The 23,072-nt window shown below is 42.5% G+C and overlaps 1 protein-coding gene across 2 annotated transcripts in view; it reads right to left on the reverse strand.

Moving 5' to 3' along the window:
- Positions 1 to 23,072, reverse strand: part of znf827 (zinc finger protein 827) — a 75,089-nt gene that overhangs the window by 25,637 nt on the left and 26,380 nt on the right. For both annotated transcript variants that reach the window (XM_086211766.1, XM_086211767.1), the window contains 3 exons: positions 21,034 to 21,206; positions 20,257 to 20,752; positions 11,117 to 11,389 (listed from right to left, as the gene is read on the reverse strand). In XM_086211766.1, coding sequence (XP_086067892.1) covers positions 11,117 to 11,389; positions 20,257 to 20,752; positions 21,034 to 21,206 — 942 coding nt within the window. The remainder of the gene's footprint in view (positions 1 to 11,116; positions 11,390 to 20,256; positions 20,753 to 21,033; positions 21,207 to 23,072) is intronic.

The raw sequence follows: 23,072 nt of genomic DNA on the forward strand, positions 1-23,072 counted from the left end.
TTCAATGATGTTTCATCTTGCTTTTTTAAAGTTGCAGTTATTTCATTTCTGCTGCCTAATATAACTTTTTTGCACTTGCCTTGATGTCCAAATCTCTGTGTATTTATTGTTGGTTAGTTACTTGTGTCGATTGAATAGAGTTTTGTTTATTTTGTGAGGCTTTACAATTGTGCAACAGGGCAGCAAACACTCAACTTCAGTGCACATTCACTGTGTCAAGCTTAGGTCAAGTTCAGACATAAAAAACAAAATGCCTGTCGGGTTTGGGGCGGGTACGCTCACCAGGGTTTAACAATATATTTCCATGACTTTTCCATGCCCTTGAGGCAAATTTTCATGCAACTTGGGAGACATTCTCAACTGAAAATCACTGAGAGGTGTTTGTACTATTCTATTGCCACATTACTCACATATACTGAAGAGCACACACACCTATTAGTGACAAAAACAAGTATTTATAACAGGATGACTGTTTTTGAGATATCGTGTGAGGGTAGCATTACTAGCTGGCCAAAAAACCTTGATTCAAAAACAGTATATCTTCAGTGTAATGTTGAACTCTTGCGATGTGTTACTAAATGCCATTTACCTACAGAAAAGAAGAGTGGTGAAATGTGCATTTATATTTTTAGTTTGATAGATTTCCACTACGCTTTTAGCAATAAATTAATGATCTGGATATCTCTGAATCTCAAATTATCCACGGCACAATTTCATTATCTGTGAATTATCTGCATTAAAAGAAAAAAAATATTTGATGTCTCTTTCTGAAAACAACCTGTCTAGTGCACTTGTCAAATACAAGTCAAGTTCACTTTATTCAAAGCCTTCTACAGACTCACTCACTCACACTCACTTCTCTTCAAGCACAACATACAAAGAAAACGGGATTTCTCTCGTAAAAATTGGTGTAAAAAAAAACCCAAACCCTTCCAATCGAAAAATCACACTACAAGATGTCAAACTTCTGCAGTTGAGATCTATTGAATGGATGGAATTAAAGCTAAAAATAAGGAAATGCACGTTGCAGCTAAAACATGAGCGCTGCCTCTAAGCCCAAGCTGAGCCAGTTTTCATCTCGCTGTGTGATTATTAGGGCAAGAGGGCACCAGGAGGTCACTCTCGTATTTGGGGAGGGCTCTAGCAGCTCATGCAAGTTCACTGAAGCAAACAGGAATAGACAATAAAAACGCTTTAAACGTTAACCTAGCAGCCATGAATGTTTGGTTGAGATAACTAGAGGTTGAGAACTTAAGTTTCACCCCCACAAAACACTGCCTCCAGCCCCAGCACTGACACTGGCCACAAAACCACTGTTGACTCACTTCGCAGACATGTTCAAAAGGTGAGACGAAGAGAACGGGCTAAAAATAGCTGAGAAGGAGATGGCATCTGTTAGGAATGTCCCAGACTCTGCTCCCTCAAACGGATATTATACAAAAGACTACAGGACATCACCATTCACCCTGTGATGCAGATGTAGCTGATCATGTGACATATGTGGGGAAAAATAAATAAATAATTGGAACATCCCTCATCAGTGCTACTTCCAAGGTAGCTGATCTTTGACTTGAGTGATGGCAGGCGGCAGTGTTTCAGCGTGGTGACAAGCAGGAGCAAGACAAAGCAGTCGGAGTTGATACAGTGCTGCTGACACGGCAACTCAGCACGATTATGGGACATACGAATTTGGCAGGGCATCGGGAGCAGTGGGAGGGGCACAGGGAGGTTAGAAGAGCTGGAGAAAAAGGAAGGGAGGGAGGGAGGAAAGGAGGGGAGAGAGAGAAGACAGTCACCCCGCACTAACCCGGACACCCCTCCCCACACATTCTCCATTTCTAGGCTGAAGGAGACCAGTGTTAAGGCACCAAGACTGGACCTTCAGTGCTGCATCAGTGTGAGTGTGAGTGTGAGTGTGTGTGTGTGTGTGTGTGTGTGTGTGTGTGTGTGTGTGTGTGTGTGTGTGTGTGTGTGAGAATCCTGTGGATGAATTTAAGCGTAAGGTTCCCCCCAGCCTCCAGGTCCTCCCCTAGATCCAGGTGTCTGGTTTACTGGTAGAAGCCAGCATGAGGGGGACACTGACAACCATCAGCCCCCACTAATCCCTTAATCTGGTGGTCAGACTTGGCCAAGAGTAACCTAGGAGAGGTGGATGGAGGGGCAAAGCTGAGGCGAAGGGAGGGTGGAGGCGTAAGGGGCAATGTGCTGTAAGGGTCAACCAAGGGACACACAAGCTTCCATCACTGGATCACCACGCTCAGCAACAGAAGCTGAGTGGACTGCTGTGCTACAAAAACACATACTAAATGATACCATGTGTACTTGAACTCCCACTTCTGGGACAAACATGCTCACAACCATTGCAGAGAGCTCACAGGACGCAGACAGAACACATTTGATGGAAAACACACTCGCCACAGACTACAGGCATCACGTCACAGCAGGACCCATCAAAAGTCTACCTGTCACCGCATAAAAAATGAAAATATGGCCTCAGTCCCACACTGATAACAGCTATAGCTTTTTGGTGAGGGTCATGACCTAATGTTCTGCAGCCATAAAATCCAGCCCCCAGTCTGTCTGAATCCTTTGAGTGTGTGTGAGTGTGTGTGTGTGTGTGTGTGTGTATGTATGCGTGTGTATTGCATGCAAAAGCTCCTGTGCCCTATTTCATGTACCCTATTTATGTGTCTGGGAAACTGACCTTTAACTTTCATTACAGTACTATGAAACAATTACAGTGACCAATATAATCACAGTATTGTTAAATGGTGCAGAAAATGTTCAAAAAAGTACTGAAATACAAACTGAAATCACATTTTACATTGAGAACACTTAAAATTAGCAGTGCTAGGCACATTTTGTTTTCATAACCACTGTGGCCATGAAGATGACTCGTATGAGTCAAACTGTTGCTGGGGACTTATTGAGCTGTGATTTTCTTTATACAGACAGTGTGAACTTCCTTGAACAAGATTGACTTGGGACTGCAAGAATGTCTGTGAAATCAGTTCTAGTTTTCGTATGTACCTATGCCATACAAGAAATTCACAACAAATTGTCCTTGTAAGAGTTCAAAAACAGGGGCACTGCTATTTTGTGATACTTCACCTAAAATGTGTATTTTGCCTTCCAAGTACTCCAAATAGGTGTCTTTTATTTCACAAACTTTTTTTTTTTCCACCGCTGATCTTTGTGACACCAGAATGAAGAAAGGGCCAGTCATGTATATTTAGCTTGAAGCTAATGGCCCCTCATGTCCACCAATTACAAACAACTGTCCAAAAAAAAAAGACCATTTACAAACACTCAAGTGCATCGCCCAGTGTAATCTGTGTCCTCTTCATCCTGCTGTATACTCAGTAAGTACTTTGACTTGAGCTAAAAACAAACTGACCACAACCTTTCCAGTTTGGCACTGCCGTGAATGAGTGCCGACGAGCGAGTCGGTTAACTGAATGCACCAGCTGGTCACGCTCGCCGCTACAGTGAACATGTACGGAATCAGAAGCTTTATGGGTAGTTTTTTGCTCAAATCAAAGCGTCAGGGGATTACTGAGCATCCAGATGGATAAAGAAGAAGAAAATCATACCTGAACATATGTTACGGACAGTTTCGCTGTTGTTCCTAACTGATGATCAAGGCTCACTGAGCACTCTGACCTTCAGCTTTGTGATTGGCTGGAGAAACCTGACACAATGCAATGAATGTGACACTGAAGTAAAATGATCCTTAAAATCATGAAAAGGCGAGCACGCATTCAAAGTCAGACATACCGACTAATTTGTCGCACTGAGGGCATATCTTTTTATGAAAATACACCTCTTTCTTTTCCGAAGGTTTCAACTGTGAATTTGTGAATCTTCTTACTAATTTAAGAGCAGGTGTCATGATTTTTTTTTTTTTTTTTAACAAGCTCACACTTTCTAACCATTTAAACTAAACCAAGAAAACAAGTATATGGAGTCACTGTACATTTGTTCTAGTGGAGGTTGTAGTTTGAGGTGAACTTTCAGTTTTACTTTCAGTGCTTGAGCTTCCCATCTCTGTTTACAGATAAATTCACTAGCAAATCCACATGGTTCATGTGGATTAGTGGATTGAAATGGGTGTCATAATTGGACCTCTAAGTAAAAGACTGCATATGAGCTCCCTTGGGTATGTAATGGTAAGCATGTTACACGATTTATGCTATGAGTATGAATGTGAGCTGAATGTAAAACGGCTATAAATGCACTATACATACTCAGCACTACACAGGATTTGAACGAGAATCGAAGTGACTGAGGTTTGTGCGACATTCTGTTTTTAGTGATCAACTCTGACCTCAGGTGTCCACTTGAATCTATGTGGACATGACAGCCTAATTTTTTCACTCACAGTGCACATACCATAGAGCAGGTACAGACCCAGCATAGATTAGTTACTGCACTTAAACAAAAATAGCCACATACCATTAATGACTTAATGCATGCAACGTTATTTAAAATTATTGCACCACTTTGATGCGTCGAGAGTGTGGGAGACAGGCAGAGGCAGAGCCAAAGAAGAAGGATAAAGAGAGGGAAAACATTGTCAAACGCTGCCAGAAAAAGAACACCTGAGGGTAAGGGAGGAAAGAAAGCAGGATGAGAGAGAAGAGCTGGGGGAGGACAGATGAGGAATGGCTAGATCCTAAATGACAACTTCTCCACCCAACACCCCAACCCTCCTGTTATCCAAGTCTACCCATGTCCCTTCTCAGTTATTCCACATCTCTCTCTATCCCTGCCCCCATCTCTCTCTCTCTCTCCTTCTCAATCTCTCTATTCTCCTACTCTCTCGCCGACCTGCTCAGACAGGGGTGAAGAGTTCAGGCGCTTCAAAGGCTGCAGTGTGGAGACTGCATGTCATGTGGGAGCCACAGCAGCCTTGCCTGCAGACTTCACAGACAGCTGCTGCTACAATTGATCCTCAACCAGCTAGCTCTCAGTAGTTCAGCCTTCCAACGGTTGCAAGCGGCTGCAACATCTAACTCTTGAACACCATGCTTGATAAACAACTCATAAAAAGCCAGATATGACCCCTGCAACAAAACATTAGGCACAAATGGCAGCTCATAGAAGGTTAGTGAGGGTTATCAAAGAAGTTCAAGATAAAAGATGGTAGTCTGCTGCCGGAGCGATTCTGTCAACCACTTGTATATATAGCAATCCACAAAAACAAGAACACAACATATAATAAGAAGGCAAAAGGAAGCAAGTCTTCTGTGAATAACACTTTAGGCAGTGATGAGGAGCAAGTGAGACAGAAAGGAAGATATTAAGGTTGGGAGGGTGGGAATAAGAGAGGTCAGCATGCGGGCACACCGAGAGGGCATGGTGAGGACACTGTAAAAGTAGAGTGTTACAAAAAAGTAAGACTACAGTAAAGTACTGGTGAATTCCTGTCATGTGAGGTTAAAGACACATTATTAAGCAATATTACACAAGAGGGTGTGCTTTACTGTCATTACCAAAAAAAAAAAAGATAGAATAGACAAAAAAATAACAATGTTTTGGAGTAACACATTATCAAGATTAAATAATCATGTCCACAGTACTCTGCATGACTTTGTGTCATTGACCTTGTCTAATTTGAACCCCCTAGCTCGCTCTATCATATCGTAACCATGATATCTTTTTCATGGGCAGATATAAAAGAAGTCATCTTTTTTTGCCACTGTACACTGACAGAACAAGATTTGCACTTTACATTTAACAGATCCTCTATGGAGCAGTGTGCCACTGCTTGGAGCACTCAGGGACCAACTCCAGATCTTTCTGCAGGCGCCTGGGTCAGGAGCACCAACAAGAGTTTTAACCCAACATCTATTTTGTTTGTTTGTTTGTTTTTTTGTTAGTCAGCCATCTCCACATGCATTTTTGAGCTTAGAAGCACCTTCACTGTGTCACCGGCTCATCTGATGCTGTGTCACGTACAGTTTAATGGCAAAGCAGCAACTGAGATGTACACTGCACTGAAGAGAAAATGATGAAGTCTTGTTGTGTGTGGGGACGCTGGGTAACAATACAGTGAAGAATGGTTCGGGATTTCAGTGTGTATGTGCGTGTCTGTATGCGTGTGTGTTTGTGTGTGTGTGTGCGCGCGTGCATGTCTACAGTCTCTAAACTTAATCCCTCGATAGAGTGTTTTGTTTCTCCCACAGATCAGTTCACTTAAATGGCAGAGTTACAGAGTGATGGGGGATTCATCATTTGACTAAGTTGATTTCAAAATATTCTAAAAGTTCAATCACATTGCTTGGTCCCAAATGTTCGTGGTGCAATGAGCATAATGACAAAATAAAAAAAATACTACATTGAGTAAAATAGGACCGCCTTTAGTCAAACTATTATGGAAATTTTAAAAAGAATAATGAAGAATTCTTTTTTTCCTGCACATTAGAGCAAGTTGCTTTTTTCCTAACCTTGACTGGTGCTTTACAGCTGGACGACTTATCAGTAAGCTCCATATAAATAAAGCAGTGTTTTGGTGGTTTGAGTGACATTTGGCTCCTTAACATTAGAAATAAAATAAAATAGCTGTCAGAATGCCAGGTCTGCTTTTGGCAAATCACAGTTGATATAATGGAGTTTCCATTGTAAATATGCAATAGTTACATAATACTGATGAATGTAAAGAGACATTATTTACACATGGCACACACATGCTGGAGATAAAACACACACTCAAGGCCAGTTGTGCATTGAGCTGTAGATCAGAGTGTGAGTGAGGTCATACTCAGGGGTGAAAGTGGCTTAAAGGTCTTGCTGGAACTGTACGCATGCCCAAAGGGCGCGCGCCGCCGACCAAGTTTTACGGTTTTTAATCGGTTTTGGGTGATTTTTATTCCAGTTTTCGGGTGTCTATTCCCCACACAACTGCAGCCCCCTTAGCCCCACCCTTCCCGCGCTACCCCTGGAAATGCTTTGAAAACTGCTTTTTACAGTAATTGCCTACTACAGTGCTAACAACAGGGAACAGGCAGACATGCAAACATGAAAAAACAGATCATCAATATTACTCAATGATTTATTCTTCTTGTAGGTTCTCACTGGCAGACTCCACAGAGACAGTCTCTCCCTGTAACTCATTCTCATCAATGAGTTGCTCTGAGTCTGAATCTTCCGTGGGTCTAATTTTGCTAACTTTTTCTCTTGCTTCGTCAACTCTGTCACATTTTTGCTTGAACATGTCACTTATTTTACGTTGCATTGTGCCAAAGCAGGTAGCCAGCAGGCTAGTTCTTTGATTTTGCCCTCTGTTTTGTTTTCTTTCTCTTTATTTCGTTCCGTGAAAGCAGAACACATGTGGTTTTAACCTATCAAAACTAACAATGCTGGTACGTGACCCACGTGTCCGTCTGTCAGCCAACCAGAAACACCTCGAATGCGGAGATGCGCTCATGGACACAACTCCGTGTCAAGGCGGTTTCACACTGAATGCGCAAGGCGCAGGCTGCGCCGGGGAAGTCCATTCATTGTGTATGTGGGCGCGCTGTGACGTCCCATGAGCGCAAGCCAAGCCCAGCAACTCGGCAGTGCAGCGCATGCTTGCGCCCCACCCCGTGCAGCGCGTCGTGTTCAGTGTGAAAACAGACATCGTTTTCTTTATTTAATATGGGATTTTGACAGCTCCCTTCTCCTCCCTTTTTTAACGGAACTCCGTTCGGGCCGTGAATATTTTACCGGAACTGCATTCCGGCCCGTTCCAGCTCACTTTCACCCCTGGTCATACTGGCTGCGTGTACATCCACAACAACAGAAACTTTCATCTTCAGCTAGCAATACCTGAAGGCAGCAGGACAGATTCTACAACTTTATTTGCCACATTTACATTTTTCTGCATTTAAATTACAATTTTAGGTGGAGGTCAAGAAATACGGAAGTCATTTACATTTTAAACAAAAAGATCTCTGATTCAGACGCATTGAACTGTCAGTTTCATCCATCAGCGATGACAGTATTCAGTATTCTCGACTGCATGTGGTAGGTTGGTGAGTGGTTTGGTATTGTCTTTTGATGTAATAACACATGTCAAGTTAATTGACAGGAAGCCAACTACAAATGACGTCTTTTGACTTTAAAAAAGGGAAAACAATTCATTATAAATTAATCAGATTTGGACAGTTCTGGTAGAACTACCACTGCCTGAGGTGATCATTCCTTATTTTCCAGCTTCTTGCTACTTTCCGCTAATTACTTTACAGCAGTGACAAAACCACAACAAAATAGTTTCTTATATATCCATGGGCATCTACTATTAGTAATCATTGTACCAAATCAGGGATTAAGTGTCAGTGAATAATGAACCTAAATTTGAAAGATAGCCAGAACACACTCCAATGGGATGCTTCTTTGTTTCTGTTTTTATCACCTTAAGTAACAAGAACCTGGTCCGCTAAAATTGTTTTCCTGTTGCTTTGGTCTTGCTGCACTTAAGTGGTCAAAATTGCTTAATGGTTTATTAGCAGGGCGACAAGCACTCACTGAAAAGAAGAGAGGGTTTGCAAAATATCCTCCAAGACGAAGGGCCTGTTCCTAAGGAAGGAGGAATGAGTTAAGCGAGTACAAAGTGTGATTTCACACCTATAGTGGTGGTGGCTAGATGGTGAGTGGGTGGCACGGCTGTTACCCACACGATGCCAGTCTGCCGGGGCACCACCTAGGGCCTCTGTAACCCCCCCCCCCCCACCCCACCCTCCACCTCCCTCTCTTACTGTGACGCCATGTTCTCCTTGCCCTGCAACACCAGTGCCCATCTGCTAGTACACGTTAGCCGCTGGCGCCGAGGACTATTTAGCCTGGTATAATTAGCCCCCAGACGCCAGCAGCCTGGTTTTAAACAGATGTGGGGGAGGTAGCGCTAGCAAGGCGACTCAACATGACCGACCATGGTTTGATAAGAAAAAAAGGGGGTGGGGGGGAGATGTGACCTATTTAAAGGGATGATGCAACTCATGTTACAGCACAATGGGCAGTAATGATGACAACCCCACATGCTCTGACTGTCCGATGCCATAGCCCAAGCAGGAGGAGCAGCACCAATTTAATTAGACTGTGTCCACTTGCTGTAAGAATGAGGAAATAAGCACTTCACAACACACAAATACTCATGTTGTGAAGCCATAAACTCCCAAATGTGATTTGCCTGTTATGTATCCATACCGGGTTATTATGTTCTGTGGCTGACCTTTAACAGGGGACGGAGGAAGGTGACAGTGTAGATGCCCTTGAACCTCATGACTGTAATCACATGCGACTGTAACGGCACTGACCTTTCGCTGGCTCTCTCCTTTCCAACCCTCACCAGCTTTCTCCTTCCCTTCCCCCCAGGGTCATTTGAGGGTCCAGACTCTTGTCAAGGCTGTCACTCTAGACGGCCCTCTCCATCTACCGCCCCCGCTGTTGCCATGGCAATGGACGGCACTGCGCTCTGAGGACTGTGTGAGGGGGCAGAGGGAGCCAGCAGACGGATGAACGCTGCAGCATCTTTCCCTAACCTAGGTCAACCTTGCAGAGCTAGTGTAAGTGATGGGAGGGGATAAATGCTGGCCATGCTGCTTGTGGTCCAAATAAACTGGCAGGACAACGTCAGTGCAGGGATTGAAAATGGGAAAAATGACACGAGAGAAAGAGGGATAACGGTAATAAAACAAAGAACAAAGGCGGTGGCAGTGGCAGTGCAGTGGAGGAATTATATACTGCCACCACCATTCCTTCAATTTCAATTAGTTTTGTCTGGAATTTTTAAGTAGAATCATATCATCTTTGTTTTCCTCACACACACACACACACACACACGCACACACGCAAATGTGACCTGAGGGCAGGCAGTGAAGCAGCACACGTGTAGTACCACAAAGCTCCCAGCCAGCATGAGTCACTCTGAACACCAGTCGACCCAGAGAGAACAATGGCAACCGGTATGTGAGGTGTCCGTCAAGCACGCACACACTGGCACAGGATAAAGAGCAGCGTATGGAGCAATGCCCCACTGCACCACCATCAGGCTAACATTCGCTTTACAGTCTTGTAACAGTATGTTTCACAATTTTATGACTGATGAATTCCAGCTCAGCAATATTGCCGATGTTAAAACCAGGTGGAGGTTAAGGGGTTGTCAGCAGTGCTACAAATATCCAAGATAGAATAATGTTAGTTTAATTCACAAAAACAAAATGTACAATGCAAATGTATTGCATGTAACATCACATTTTGTTGTTTAATCAGGAACAAGCAGCTCTGTGAATGTCAAGTACAGTAAAAGCCAAAACTAAATTTGTTGGTACACATTGATACATTTCAAATGTTACTCTTGATTGCCTGAGAGATGCTCTCCAACAGCCCACAGTGGACAAACACCTGTCCATAACACACTCGAACTAGACCTGGCATTCAATGGCCAGTTTGGATGGAGACTAAAATAAGCACCAGCTTGAAACTTGCTTGTTTAGCAGTGACAGAAAATGTATAATAATTGAGAAACAACACAGTTTGCTAAAACCAAGAACCAGGCTGGAGTCCCTGCCTGTGTTCTTGTTCTTGAACTCAATTTGAGCGTGTGAAGTGAACATTGCCAAAGTGGCGCATATTTTATATATATATATATATATATCTATCTCAATAAAAGAACAAGGGACAAATCATGGCTGAGTTTTCAAAATAAAAGCATCACCTGCTGACTGTTTTCGTGGAGAGCTTCAGAGGTGAATACAAGTGCCTGAAGAAAACTACCCTTGGTTCCACAAAGGTTGAAAGAGAGGGAGGTAACAAAAGATTTCATAATATTTGTGTCATCTCAACACCAGTGTGAGCAATCGTTTTAAAGCCAGTGGTCAGTTTGGCACACAGCTAAACTGAGAAAAACGAATGGCCAATCTATAGTACAAACTGCAGAACAGCGCAGGATTATGATTTTTTTTTTTTCATGGACTGATTCTCCCTGCTCTACTTGGGAGGGATGGAGAATAGACCAAGGACAAAAAACATTATATTTTGCAGCAGATTTGTTTCACACATCAAAACACAATACACTGAATACAGTACAGTACTATTATTCATTTATAGAGCTACATTTGTGAACACATCCTACCTGAAAGTTTAATCAGAAGCTCAGAGGCCACTTTGACGTTGATATCCTGGCTCAACAAGCTGTTCTTGGCTGTGGGGCTTCCATCCCTTGGTTTTGGTGGCCCCTGGCGCTCTGTGGCCGCTGCAGCCCCCGTTGGTCCATCCTGGCAGAATGTTGCAGGGAAGCTCTGCTGGATCTGGCACTGGGATGCTGGTCGAGGGCTCAGTGCTTCCTCCACTTTGGGCTCTTCCTTCAAGTGGAATGGAGACTTCAATGTCTCCCTCTGGTTGGCCGCTGCAACCATACAGGGGGGAAAAAAAAAGATTGAAGGAGAAGAAGTGCCATTTAAGAACAGGAAAATATCAGCTGTAATAGGGGTTTGCTGTGTGTTTTGAAAGGTCAAAGTTAAAGTGTGTCTCATAATTTAATCCAGCAGGAACAAGAGTGAAAGGCAAAGGGTCTCTACAGCCCGCATGAATCTGAGGGAATTTTACCTGATAATCAGCAAAAAAAATGAGTTGTCCATGCTGACATACAAATGACTACAATTAAGATCAACATTCAGATTTACATCTCTGTCAAACAAAATGAACAGAACTACACATACTGTATGTATATCACAAAGTATAATACAAGCACATGAAAAATAAAACAGTGGTCAGCATTGGATTTAAACTAGTTTACATGGAGAGCATTACTCTGAGGAGGGGGTGCAACCTCGTGACTCTTTTGGACTTGAGGGCATTCGCATCATCTTTTTTCCCCCTTTTACGCTTAATTTTGTAGGCTTTATTTGCAGTTCCTTTCCACTCCACATCCAAAGTCCTTATCCGATCCTTGCTTCTGACAACGTATGGATCCTCTTTGGACATAAAGACATGAAATAATTCCTGTACTTTTGTTAAGTGTGATAGTAATCAGATGAAGCCTTATCTGCCATCTTTGCAGAATGTAGCCTGGGTTCGGGAGTGTGCCGTCACATGGATCCCTCCGCTCTAAAGTCATCTTCAAGAGAAACTGGGCCACATCTAATCCGCCTTAGATGAATAATTAATAATTAGACACGGAGCAACTTCCGATAGCCGCCAAGAAAAGAACAGCAGGGCAAACGCCCCTCTTTGTGTCACTCGTCACGTTCCATTACACACTATACTCAAAGGTTTACGCCGGACTGCAGCTTACAACATTGTTGAAAATTACAATGGCCTTAATCACTGAGTGAAGCAGTAGAAATGCATTTTAAATTAAACAGGATGGTTAAACATGGTTTCTTAAATTTGCTATTTTCATTCAGAGCACTGTGAGAATGATGAAGGATACTGCACGTTCAAAAGTCCTTCCTGTGACCTGATTTCCTACAGGTCAAACTAGTCTAACTAATTATGAATACCAAGTACTTCACGGATGTTGTTGGTTGTTGACACGTGAATAAATCACATGATTTTATATTATCATGAATACATGTGGGCTTTTTTCAAAAGTTTTTTTTGTAGCATGGCTGGTAGCATCAACGCCTCACGGCAGAACAAAGGTTGTGGGTTTGAGGCTTCCTGTGTGGAGTTTGCATGTTTTCCTTGTGCCTGCATGGGTTCTCTGGTGCTCTGGCTTTCTCCCACACACACCTCACACAGGTTAATTGGAGTCTCTAAACTGCCCAGAAGGTGTGAATTTGAGTGAGAATGGTTGTTTGTCTCTATGTCAACCCTGTGATGGACTGGAGACTTGTGCCGGTTGTAGCCCGCCTCTCGGCCAAAGTGAGCTGGAATAGGCTCCAGTGTCTTGTGACTGTACGGGATATAGACAATGGATGGGCAGACTTTTTTTTCCTTTTACTTTTGGCTAAACAGTTAATTGGATGACTGAGGATTCAGTGTTCATTTTTAATGTGCAGGAATGTGGTTAGAATGAGTTAATGAGTCTTGGACCCTAAGCAATTGTCTTCAATGTTGCTATCAAAGAACTAATAAATTAGCCGTCGCGGATGCAACAGCAGGCGACTAAGACACTTGATATGAACATGGGGGTCAGGATGCTGAGTTCAGAAAGTTCAGCACCATGTTAGCTTATTGTTAACCAATGTTAGCCATGTTAGCTTTGGTTTTCATTACAATACAATCTTTTTAATGCAATCTGACACAGGCAAAAGGACTTATTGAAACCTTCTGAGAAGCTACACTGTTTTGGTCTGACTCACCTATGACATTGAATTATTTCTAGAATGTCATAAATTTGTATTATTTGTGGCATGATGTTGCACAGACAAAGCCATCCACACATGACAAAACAAGAATTTGTACTCTCCAACACATGCATGCACGCACGCACGCACGCACGTACACACACACTCTCACAAACACACGACATCTATGAGATATAAGAGAGGCTATCACTCTTGGGTAGTCTGCTGTCCAGTCTCCTCTGGCCCCAGCAGAGATCTGCTCCACTCTTCACCCTACCATCTCACCTAACATCTCTAACCACCATAGGCCTGCCACCCCCTGCCCGCATCATCAATCTGTGCCAACTCCAGCCCTTCTGATTAATGATGATCTACACCAGGGGGACAGAGAGCTCAGGGACGGGGGCAGGAAAAGGGGACAGGTGCTGGTGTTTTGACCACCCATGCGGTGGCCATGGTACCACAGTGCCACACCATGGCAGGCTGGGGCTGTGGTTCAAGAAGGAGAGAAGGAGGCCATTGAGAGGTGGGGAGGGAGGAGGGGTGGACAGTGACCTTCAAGTTCAGGGGCAATGGTGCAGGGTCACGCACGGCACCAGCTGGAAATGTCACACCGTCAGATGTCAGCGGGCAGGCTAAGTATAACCTGGTCAGCACCTGGAAGGACGTCCTCTAATTAGAAGCGTGTTGGGCCATGTCGGATCAGACAGGGACAGGACACTTGGTCACCGCTTTACAAACACACATGAAAATACACTGTCGGATTACCCACGCAGACACAAACTTCTCTTCAGAGGAGTCTTTAGGTTTTTTTTTCTTTTTTGGTCACAACAATAAGCCTGCCATGTTATCCTGGTTCCCAGCCGTACGCAAAAGACGTGCTGCGCTTGAACTGCACACATATATACATGACACAATCTTTAACTTCTCAAACTCTTCTTTCCATTGGCCTCCTAATCAAAGACGTGCACTCACACATAGTCACAACACACCGATGACCTTTTGCATTGTCGCTATAAATAGAGTGTATTTCCACTTAGAATCTATGTTACAAAGTCAGATGAATTATTTAGCAGCCTAATCCAATGGGCAAGTTTTTCCTTCCTCCAAGCTGATGGCTCAATAACAACAGCCAGAATACTGTACCAAGAGGAACAATTCAGCCTACAAAGCCAAGCTCACACTTCAGCCTTTTGTCTGTCAGAATTTCACAATTGCAATATCACGATGAGTGTCCAGTCTCTGGCACACCATCTTGTGAAGTGAGCACAGATCTGAGGAGGAGACGAGTCTCTCTGGGTGACTGGGCATCTCTTCTTTTAAGCTTCCTGCCTGTGTGAGCGCAACCCAGCATCAGCTCCTTGTACACCATGTTGTAAAGTCTGGTTCTAGCTCATGGTTGACGATGCCATCAGTTTGTCTCCATGTTATCATACCCGTCTGACACCTGCCACCAACGCAACATTGCTGTTCTTTTGCCTGCACCCCCATCCCCACAACCACCTCCTCTTTCCCGCCTCATCTGTCTCGCTGCCAGGCGCTTGTCCACTATGCCTCACCTCTCGCTCTGTGGCCAGGGCTGCCGTCAAATAACTTCATTAGCTTTCCACCTCTGTCACGCCAGCCTGATCTCCCTCTGACAATTGGTTGCTGTTTTCTCCCGGAGAAAAAAAAAAAAAAAAAAAAGCAGAGGGCTGCACGGGGCAGGTTGAGAACCCAACACAAGCTGACAGTGTGCTAGACACTGGACAGTGATACTGATGGCTACAGTGGAGATGTATGGACAAGAGGTCACACACAAAAGGCCTGCCTGTATCAGCTCACGCAGAGCAGAAAGCAAGCGACATGCAGATTAAATCTAGACATTTGCACGGAGACGAAAGAGAGTCAAGACACTTCAAATACTAAATTTTCTCCACCTGAGTTCAGCTCCCCCTGTGATTGGGTGATTTCAAGTGCACTGATACTCAAATGGTGTCATTGGATTATTTCTGATATTACTGCTTATCAGTACTCTGAGTGATACTCCTAATGTACCTCCTTCCACATGAGAATCATATTTATAACCAGGTGTGAGTGCACCCTTTATTTGTATAATAAAGACTGTTGGTGTTTGTCTTCTGTTAGCTGTTGTGTGAGAGGGAGCGAAAATTAAAAGTTGTTGATATCTACTTGAAATATCTAGAGTGGAGACTGTTCTCATGTGGTTGGTACAGGAAAAGCAACCTCCACGTCGATGCTTGTGGTAACACTAGTGAGGAGATGAGGTATACTGGAAGTTTATATGCTTCAAAGCAGGTAAAATCAGATATATGGAAGGATGTGAAAGTGTTTACTATATATTTTAAGTGTAGAGAGTTGATTAATGTTGACAGCAGTGAGATCCAGGAACCACCAAACCAGCTGCGGCAAATGTTAAGTGTTTAAACTTTGATTGGTGGTTTAACATTTAAATGTTAATAACTGTAGAATTATTTCATCTGATTGCCAGAGTTACATTGAGGGTTTTACTTGTCACAATCTTGCAAAGAAGTCACTCACCTACTTGAACTGCAGGGCTGATGGAGCAGGCAGCTTTATCAAACCTAAACTACGGCAACACATTGACCCATTGGTTTGTTAGCTTTTTCATCATGACACTTTGTTCATGTACCATTGGCTACATTAAGCCTAGAGAATGGGAACAAAATGATGACAGTTACACAACACTTACAAGCACCTCATTATAAGCGGATGATTCGGAACATCTAAACAGTAAGTCAGCTAACAAAATTGTTACAGTTAAACAAATGTGTAGGAATGACATTAAAGTACTGGTGGTAGTATCAAATGCTGCAGCTCAAATCAGAAACAGGAGCAGCCCTCAGAGTCTACCCCTAAATGCCAATGATAAAAAAGTCGATATAACTCAGATAATAGCATGAATTTATAGGGAAAATAAATCAACCTTAGCTACAATCCTTCCAAGTTTTCAAAGTTAAAATTCTGTCTATGGGTTATCTCACTGTCGGAAAGCACTGCATGCACCATACTCTCCCAGGAAAACGATAAATAAGACAACCACAGAAGCATCATGAGCGATGCAACACCTCCCACTGCCCCCCTGCATGCCAATTATTCACACCCAGCCAAGGTCAAGCTTGTTGTGCCTATGTCACTGCAGCGGGGGATGGGGTGGTGTTTGGAGGGTGTGTAGTGCCCACTGTCATTATTAACTGTGGGTCCGCTGGGCACGGGGTAGGGCCTGTGCATTTCAAAGTGCCTCAGCGGCTTTCATCTCTGAATCAAAATGTGGATCACACTGGATAGCTAACGGTTGTGTCAGCGTGCAAGGATGAAAATCAAAGAGTATCAGTATAACACTCAATGGAAAACAGGGCAGCCAAAAAAAATTATATGCTTATTATGTCAGAGGTCAGGAAGGGTTCACTGGCTTTTTATGCCTGGGGAACTCTATGCAACTCCCTTGTTGCCTCTCTCTCCCTCTCTCCCTCACTCAGATGTCACTTCATCTGCCTATTTTTTTTTTATTTTTCCCTCTCCAGCATTTTATACGTCTCCCCCACTCCCCCTTCACAGGCCTTGTGGGACTGAGGCACTGAAACAGCAGTGTGAAAGTAGGAGGAATGATCTGCTCATGTACACACTCAATTTGGGTTGGCAGGGAGGCCAAAAGATATCGAGTTTAGAGGTCCCAGGAGGAACTTCTCACCTCTCCTGCCCTGTTGCTCCGTGGCATGGGTAAGTCTCAAAGATCTGAGCCCAGTTCCTCTCAGCTTCATAATGCTCCATTCTTTAACCCCACCCCCAACAAAGGAAGAACTTTGTGATCAAAGGACCAGTATTCATTAAAACCCATAATCATGCATTCAAGTTCACATCCTCTCATCGTGTCTTTTTATATCCTCCCACATTCTCCTTGAATGATGGCCTGACTAAGATGTCCGCCACTTGACACTGGACTGACATTGCAAGAAGCCATCTTGGCTCCTCTGGGAGTTGCCTGGGCTTGATTGTGCAGTCTGGGAGTGAAGTGCAACTGGCACCCAGGGGCATCCATGTGGAGCTGGGGCATGCAAGATCGAGGGGGAGTTAACTAAGCGGGCCCAGTCCCTGTGCATCCTGGCGGGGTCACAGGATGGCGCCGAGGGCGCTAATCATTTCAAATTATGAATTCCTTTTTAATTATGAATTATGCATAAATTTTTAATTAATCTAATGTTCCCAGGGTTTTTTCCTCCCATCCTCACACAAGATCTCAATCTAATTACACAGCATTAAGCGAAAGAGTGGCAGCCGTAGCCTCGACCCTGGTGCTGAACCTCGGTCAACCTTTTTCCATCAATCTTGCCATCGTCCCTAAGCTCATCATTTGATATTTTGCAACATGGTGAAATGCATCTAAACATGGTCAGGACTTAGTATTCTAAGAGCAGCATGTTTGGCAAGTTTATTTAAACACTGATGCATCATTGTGTTATAAATAAAAAGTTTTTAAAATGTCCTGTCACATTGAAAAAATATATCTCCGTAGAAAATATTACACAGTCAATTTTAAGACACGGTCACTTGCTTTACCCCTGTTGGTCACAGTTCTTCAGGTGCAGACCTGTAATTAGTTTTAATTTATTTTAAAAAAAGAGCAGCGCAAGTGCTCCAGTTTTAGACAAAGTTTTTCTATAAAGTACAGCAACCTTAGATCCACCGATGCATCCTGAACATGGTGTGCCATGTGTTGATGTGGCAACATTGATCAAGTAACCTGCTGTAAACAATATGGTACTCAATATGAGCATAAGCAATTTTTTTTTTCTGTTTTCTTTCTTCTCTTTGTCTCAGAGTTATACAACAACCACTTCCTTGGTTGTTGTACAGAAGTGCTATTTAGATGCGTCATATCCTAAAACACGTTTCAAGAGGTGCTGAATCAGCCTCAGTAGTTGAGATGCAGCATATCCCTAATTTTCATCCTTTTATAATACCTTCGAACACACAGAATTGTATGCAGGAGTAAAATGCCTTGAGGTTACCCTCCAGCCTCCAAGTGCCTGAGAGCTGATGTGGTGCCTTTGAGCAAATCATTTAGTGTCCAACGGCTTTGGTGCAGCTAAGATGAGGTGGTAGAGGACTGAGGGTCTACTGCTGTACAAGAATTTATGTGCAAAAGAGAAACTGAACATCCATACATAATAGTTTTTTTTTTTAAAAAACAAAACATAATTTGGGTATTGTAATGAAGAGTAGTTGTCAAAACAGATCATTTATCCATAAGATTTGATGCAATCATACTTCGCATGCACTGATTTTTGCATGTAGTAGTAGTAGTACTCTAGTTTTACTGTGAAGCAAAACGGGTCAATACCAGAACATTTTCAGTCCACTTACTCCTTCAGGGTACGCTCAGAATCAGTTTTATGCAAAGAATGTTTCTTCTCTTTTTGCTTATTCCAGCACACCTTCGCTGCACACAGACGTGACATGACACAATGTGGATGCCAACAAATCAGTAAGACGTGCAGACCGAACCAGATGCCCTGTGTATCCACTATTCCTACATCTTATGAATAGACATCAGCTGTCCATGTTTTTGACTTGCAAGGACAGTCATTTAATATTTTCAAGCCTTAGTTTCTCTAAACTCTAAACTCTGTCTTTCGCAGAGAAATACGAAAAAAGGCTGCTGAAAAGAACATGTCCAGACACAACAAGCATGAATGGAGGTATTCTGATATCAAGCAGACTAAGATAATAATAATACTCTGAATAAGATGCAGCCATGTAAACAGCATTTTATGATTTTCTTAACCTGAATAAGATAATAATCGGCATAAGCAATAATCTAATTAACGGATGTGTGTATGATTCTGGTCTAACCTGCATTATTTTTGTACCTTAGAGTGATGTTTTAATCACACTATGAAGTTGTAGTGGTGTTTCACAACATTTTACGACAATTACAGTACTCAAACTGCTTTCTGACACACCATCCAGCTTCTAGCGAGTGATATAAACTCAGCTTGAGGCGGAGTGCTTTGCATAATTGGCTAGAAAACATTCCAAATTTACAACATTAGCAACATACCAGAATGGTTTCAGGCTAAATTCCAGATGAAAGCTTTGACTTCATACAAAGAGATGTAATGTGGATGAATCTTAAGTCATTAGTGGGATGGAGCTATTATAATGTAAACAGGAAGATGAATGCAGTATGCTATAGGCAAATAAAAAATATCTAATTTCAAATAAAGTCGATTATACATTCATGGGAAAACACTGAATAATGACTAAATAAAATGACATGTACATACTGGCATATTGGCTGTTTTAAGAATCATAACCGTTCCATTTTACTGTATGCTAATGCCCATAAAAAGTCTACAATACATTAATATATTTGCCATTGTCAAAAGCAAATACTGTCTCTTCACTGACTGGTTTGCTCTGACTCCAAGACATTTTAGGCTCTTATTGTTTTTAAAAATCTATTAAAAACCGCTCACAGAGACATACTGCAGCCTTAACCTGAAAGGATTAACATAAAACTGTTTACACTTCTTACAAATGTTATTTTTGGTGACAGTGAAAATCAAAACAAAACTTAAGGCAAAGCGGAGGCAACATCAAGCTGGCGATTAGCACACATGACTTCAGGTTCAAGTCTGGGACAATTGAACTACTTTTGATAAAAGTAATACCGCCATGACGACAATTACAAAGTCAAGTTGGAAAAACAATGCAATATCTTTAGCAAAATGTGTAACATCAGAAATCAAGCCAGCAGTGTGTCTGTGCATTGAGAGGAAAGGTTGAACTGCTTAGCAGTGGTATAATTGTAACTTTTCACCCCAGCACACACTGTGTTTGATGTATCACCCTGTTAATATGCAAAAATGGGAATATAAAAAAAAGTTGGGTTTGTATTTCATTTGAGACATCCAGGCTCGTGTGGGACAGAATTATCTATGTATGGGTTTTTGCTTACCTGACAGCTTCATAAGCAGGTCAGTGGCTGTCTTGGTCGTGATGTCAGGACTGAAGAGGGAGGCTGTGGTTGGACCACTAGGACTGGACCGGACCCCAACTCCTACCACAACACCTGGTAGGTCCAAGGAGTTGGCACTGCTGCTGGGACGCTCCCTACAGATGCTAAAGGGGGAAAGGACAGACAGGTCTCTCTCCTGTGGCTCCTCCTTGATGTGAACATGATTGGAGGAGGCCTCGACTGGAGGGGACGTCTGCTGCTGAATGTCTGAGTGCAGCGGGGACACTTCGGTCCCCCTCAGGTCTGCGGAGCTGCTGTCACCAATCAGGGAGCCCTCGCCCTCCGTGTCAGTCGTGAGTTCCTCTTTCACCTTGACGTCTGTGCGGGGAAAGTGCTGGTGGCAGCGCATGTGAAGCTTCAGGCTGAAGTGACGGGAGGAGGTGAAGGGGCAAAGTTCACATTGAAACGTCTCACCCCGATCCTGGTGCTGATGTACCTGGAAAAGGAGGACAGGTTTAAGTGTCAAATCATTACTTCTGTGGCGCAACTGGACACTGGAGGAAAGAGAGAATTCCTTGATATCAGGGTTGCTCCTTACTTGTGTAGTATCTAGCAGTGAGAACCTATAAAAACATGCATTACTGTTTAATTATACAATGAAGAAGATATATTAGAAGTTTAACTAAAGCATGCATATCCTTTAATGTGAACAATTATATTCAAAGAGCCATAATAACAACAGTTCAGGGTCAAAACTATAGAGATTATTCATCTTACCTTCATGTGGGACTTGAGATTGTCTTTGCGAGCACAGCGGAAGGGACACAGTGGACACTGATGGCTTTTCAAGCCTGTGTGGATGACCATGTGTCTCTTCCAGTAGCTCTTGCGTTTGATGACTAGTCCACATACAGGACACTGGAATGGTTTGCCACCATCCTCAGGAGAGCCTTGAGGGGACATGATGTAATTATTGCAGCATAAAAAACAACATGCAAGGAGTTTCAAAAGCTAATCTTTTATGTGCTGAACTGCACCTTTATTGCTATTCAGACATAAAAATCAAGCTTATTCATATGTAGACTACAGTATATACTGCTCTGCACAGAACTTCTGCACACCTAATGGTGAAAACTATCAAGGGAAATGCTCGCTGGAAGCAGTGGAACAATGGAAGTAAAAACTGAAGCATGTTTTAGCATCTCGATTATTGTTGTTGGCTTTATATCCGGCATCCATTACTGTTTAATTGGTCTTATTAGAAAGAGGCATGATTGCATTACAAATTCTACAAGGGCCTGTCAGGATGGCTTCATAAGTATTCCAGTGCTGTTCCTTGAAAAACATCTGGTAATCAGTGTTTGGTGAAATTACTGTGCTCAGCCATTCATTGACCTGAGGTGTAAAACCTCGAGACTACCTATTTGCAACAATAAACTGCCATCTGCAGCCCAACCTCTCCAGCACGGCAGAGATCACAATGCAAAAATGACTTCTACTTACTCCAAGTGGAAGCAAGTGAAGCAGAAATAAAAGCTGCGATGGAAAGCTTTAATCTTGCAATGTACTCTAACATGTATGCACCCTATGTAATCACAACCACGTTTTAGAAAAGAGAACTATGTTTTTCATATAGAGAGTGCGAGAAATAGCAGTGCCAAACAGTGTTCACTGAACTGTGAGAAAATTTGCTCATCAACCACCATATTTTACAAGATGAAGAGGTGAAAGCAATATTTAACAACTCTGACCTTATTTCTTTACAATGTCATTGATGAAATAGGCGACCAAAATAGCATTCAAAAGCTTTAATGGATTCTTTCTATAATTTGATGATGGAAAACAGAGGGGATAAAATTACACACTTGTTTTTTTCCAAAGTAAAGCAGCCAATGAAGTCGTCTAGCCATTTCCTTAAAAAAAAAAAAAAAAAATCACTCGTGACATTTTGAGCATCAAATCCTATGGAAGCCCAAAAGATGTACACTTTGTGATCAGGTCAAGTCTTGTTGATTTTAAATGGCTCTATGAGAGCTAAATATATTTGTGACATTTATTCATTCATAAAAATCCAGGCTATATCATGGGAAAATGATTTTGGGTTGTGTTTTCCTTTCTGTCAGTCAGAGGGATCATACAAACATACCAGTGGAGGTGTTTGGCATGAGCTGAAGAAGAACCAGTTCAGCTTCAGAGCAGATCTGTGATGCTTAGCGCGAAACTGCATTATTTGTTTTCACACTGGCCTCGGCCGAGGTATGCACTCTCCCAGTGTCCTTTCTTGTTCCCTAATTTATTATAAACAAACTAAATTACAGAGACTTATTGTGTGAGTATAACAGTCTAGGACGACACCAACAAAAAATTATGTGGTTACAATGACATTTCACAGGGTCACTTTTGATTGTGCAGAATTTCCTTTTTTCTGTTTCCAGTTATTGGAGGGCACCGTTTTGAATACTTAAAAATAAATATACAAATAAAAAATAATTTATGTCTGAGCGTATGGTTTCAATTACTTATGGCAGACACAACACCATTTAGGCTAAATGCTTTCCTAGTCATACAACATGTCATTTTGTGGCTAATTTCAATTTAGGTTGTAATTAGTGAAATCTCTTTTGACAAAAGTTTGACTAAAACTAGAATAACCCCCCCCCCCCCCCCCCCAAGTTGGTTAACTCATCTGTTGATGATACAATCAAGTTTCCCCTGAGTTTTTGAGACAGACTAGAGAAGACCAAAGTTAACACGGACATTGAATTGCAGGACAAATACTAAATCAAGCTGAAAAAATTAACACTAGTGCAATACAG

The sequence above is a fragment of the Aulostomus chinensis genome, chromosome 8 (assembly GCF_037954235.1).
Source record: "Aulostomus chinensis isolate RoL2024-O1b breed Wild chromosome 8, RoL_Achi_v1.0, whole genome shotgun sequence".
In the NCBI taxonomy this organism is placed as follows: domain Eukaryota; kingdom Metazoa; phylum Chordata; class Actinopteri; order Syngnathiformes; family Aulostomidae; genus Aulostomus; species Aulostomus chinensis.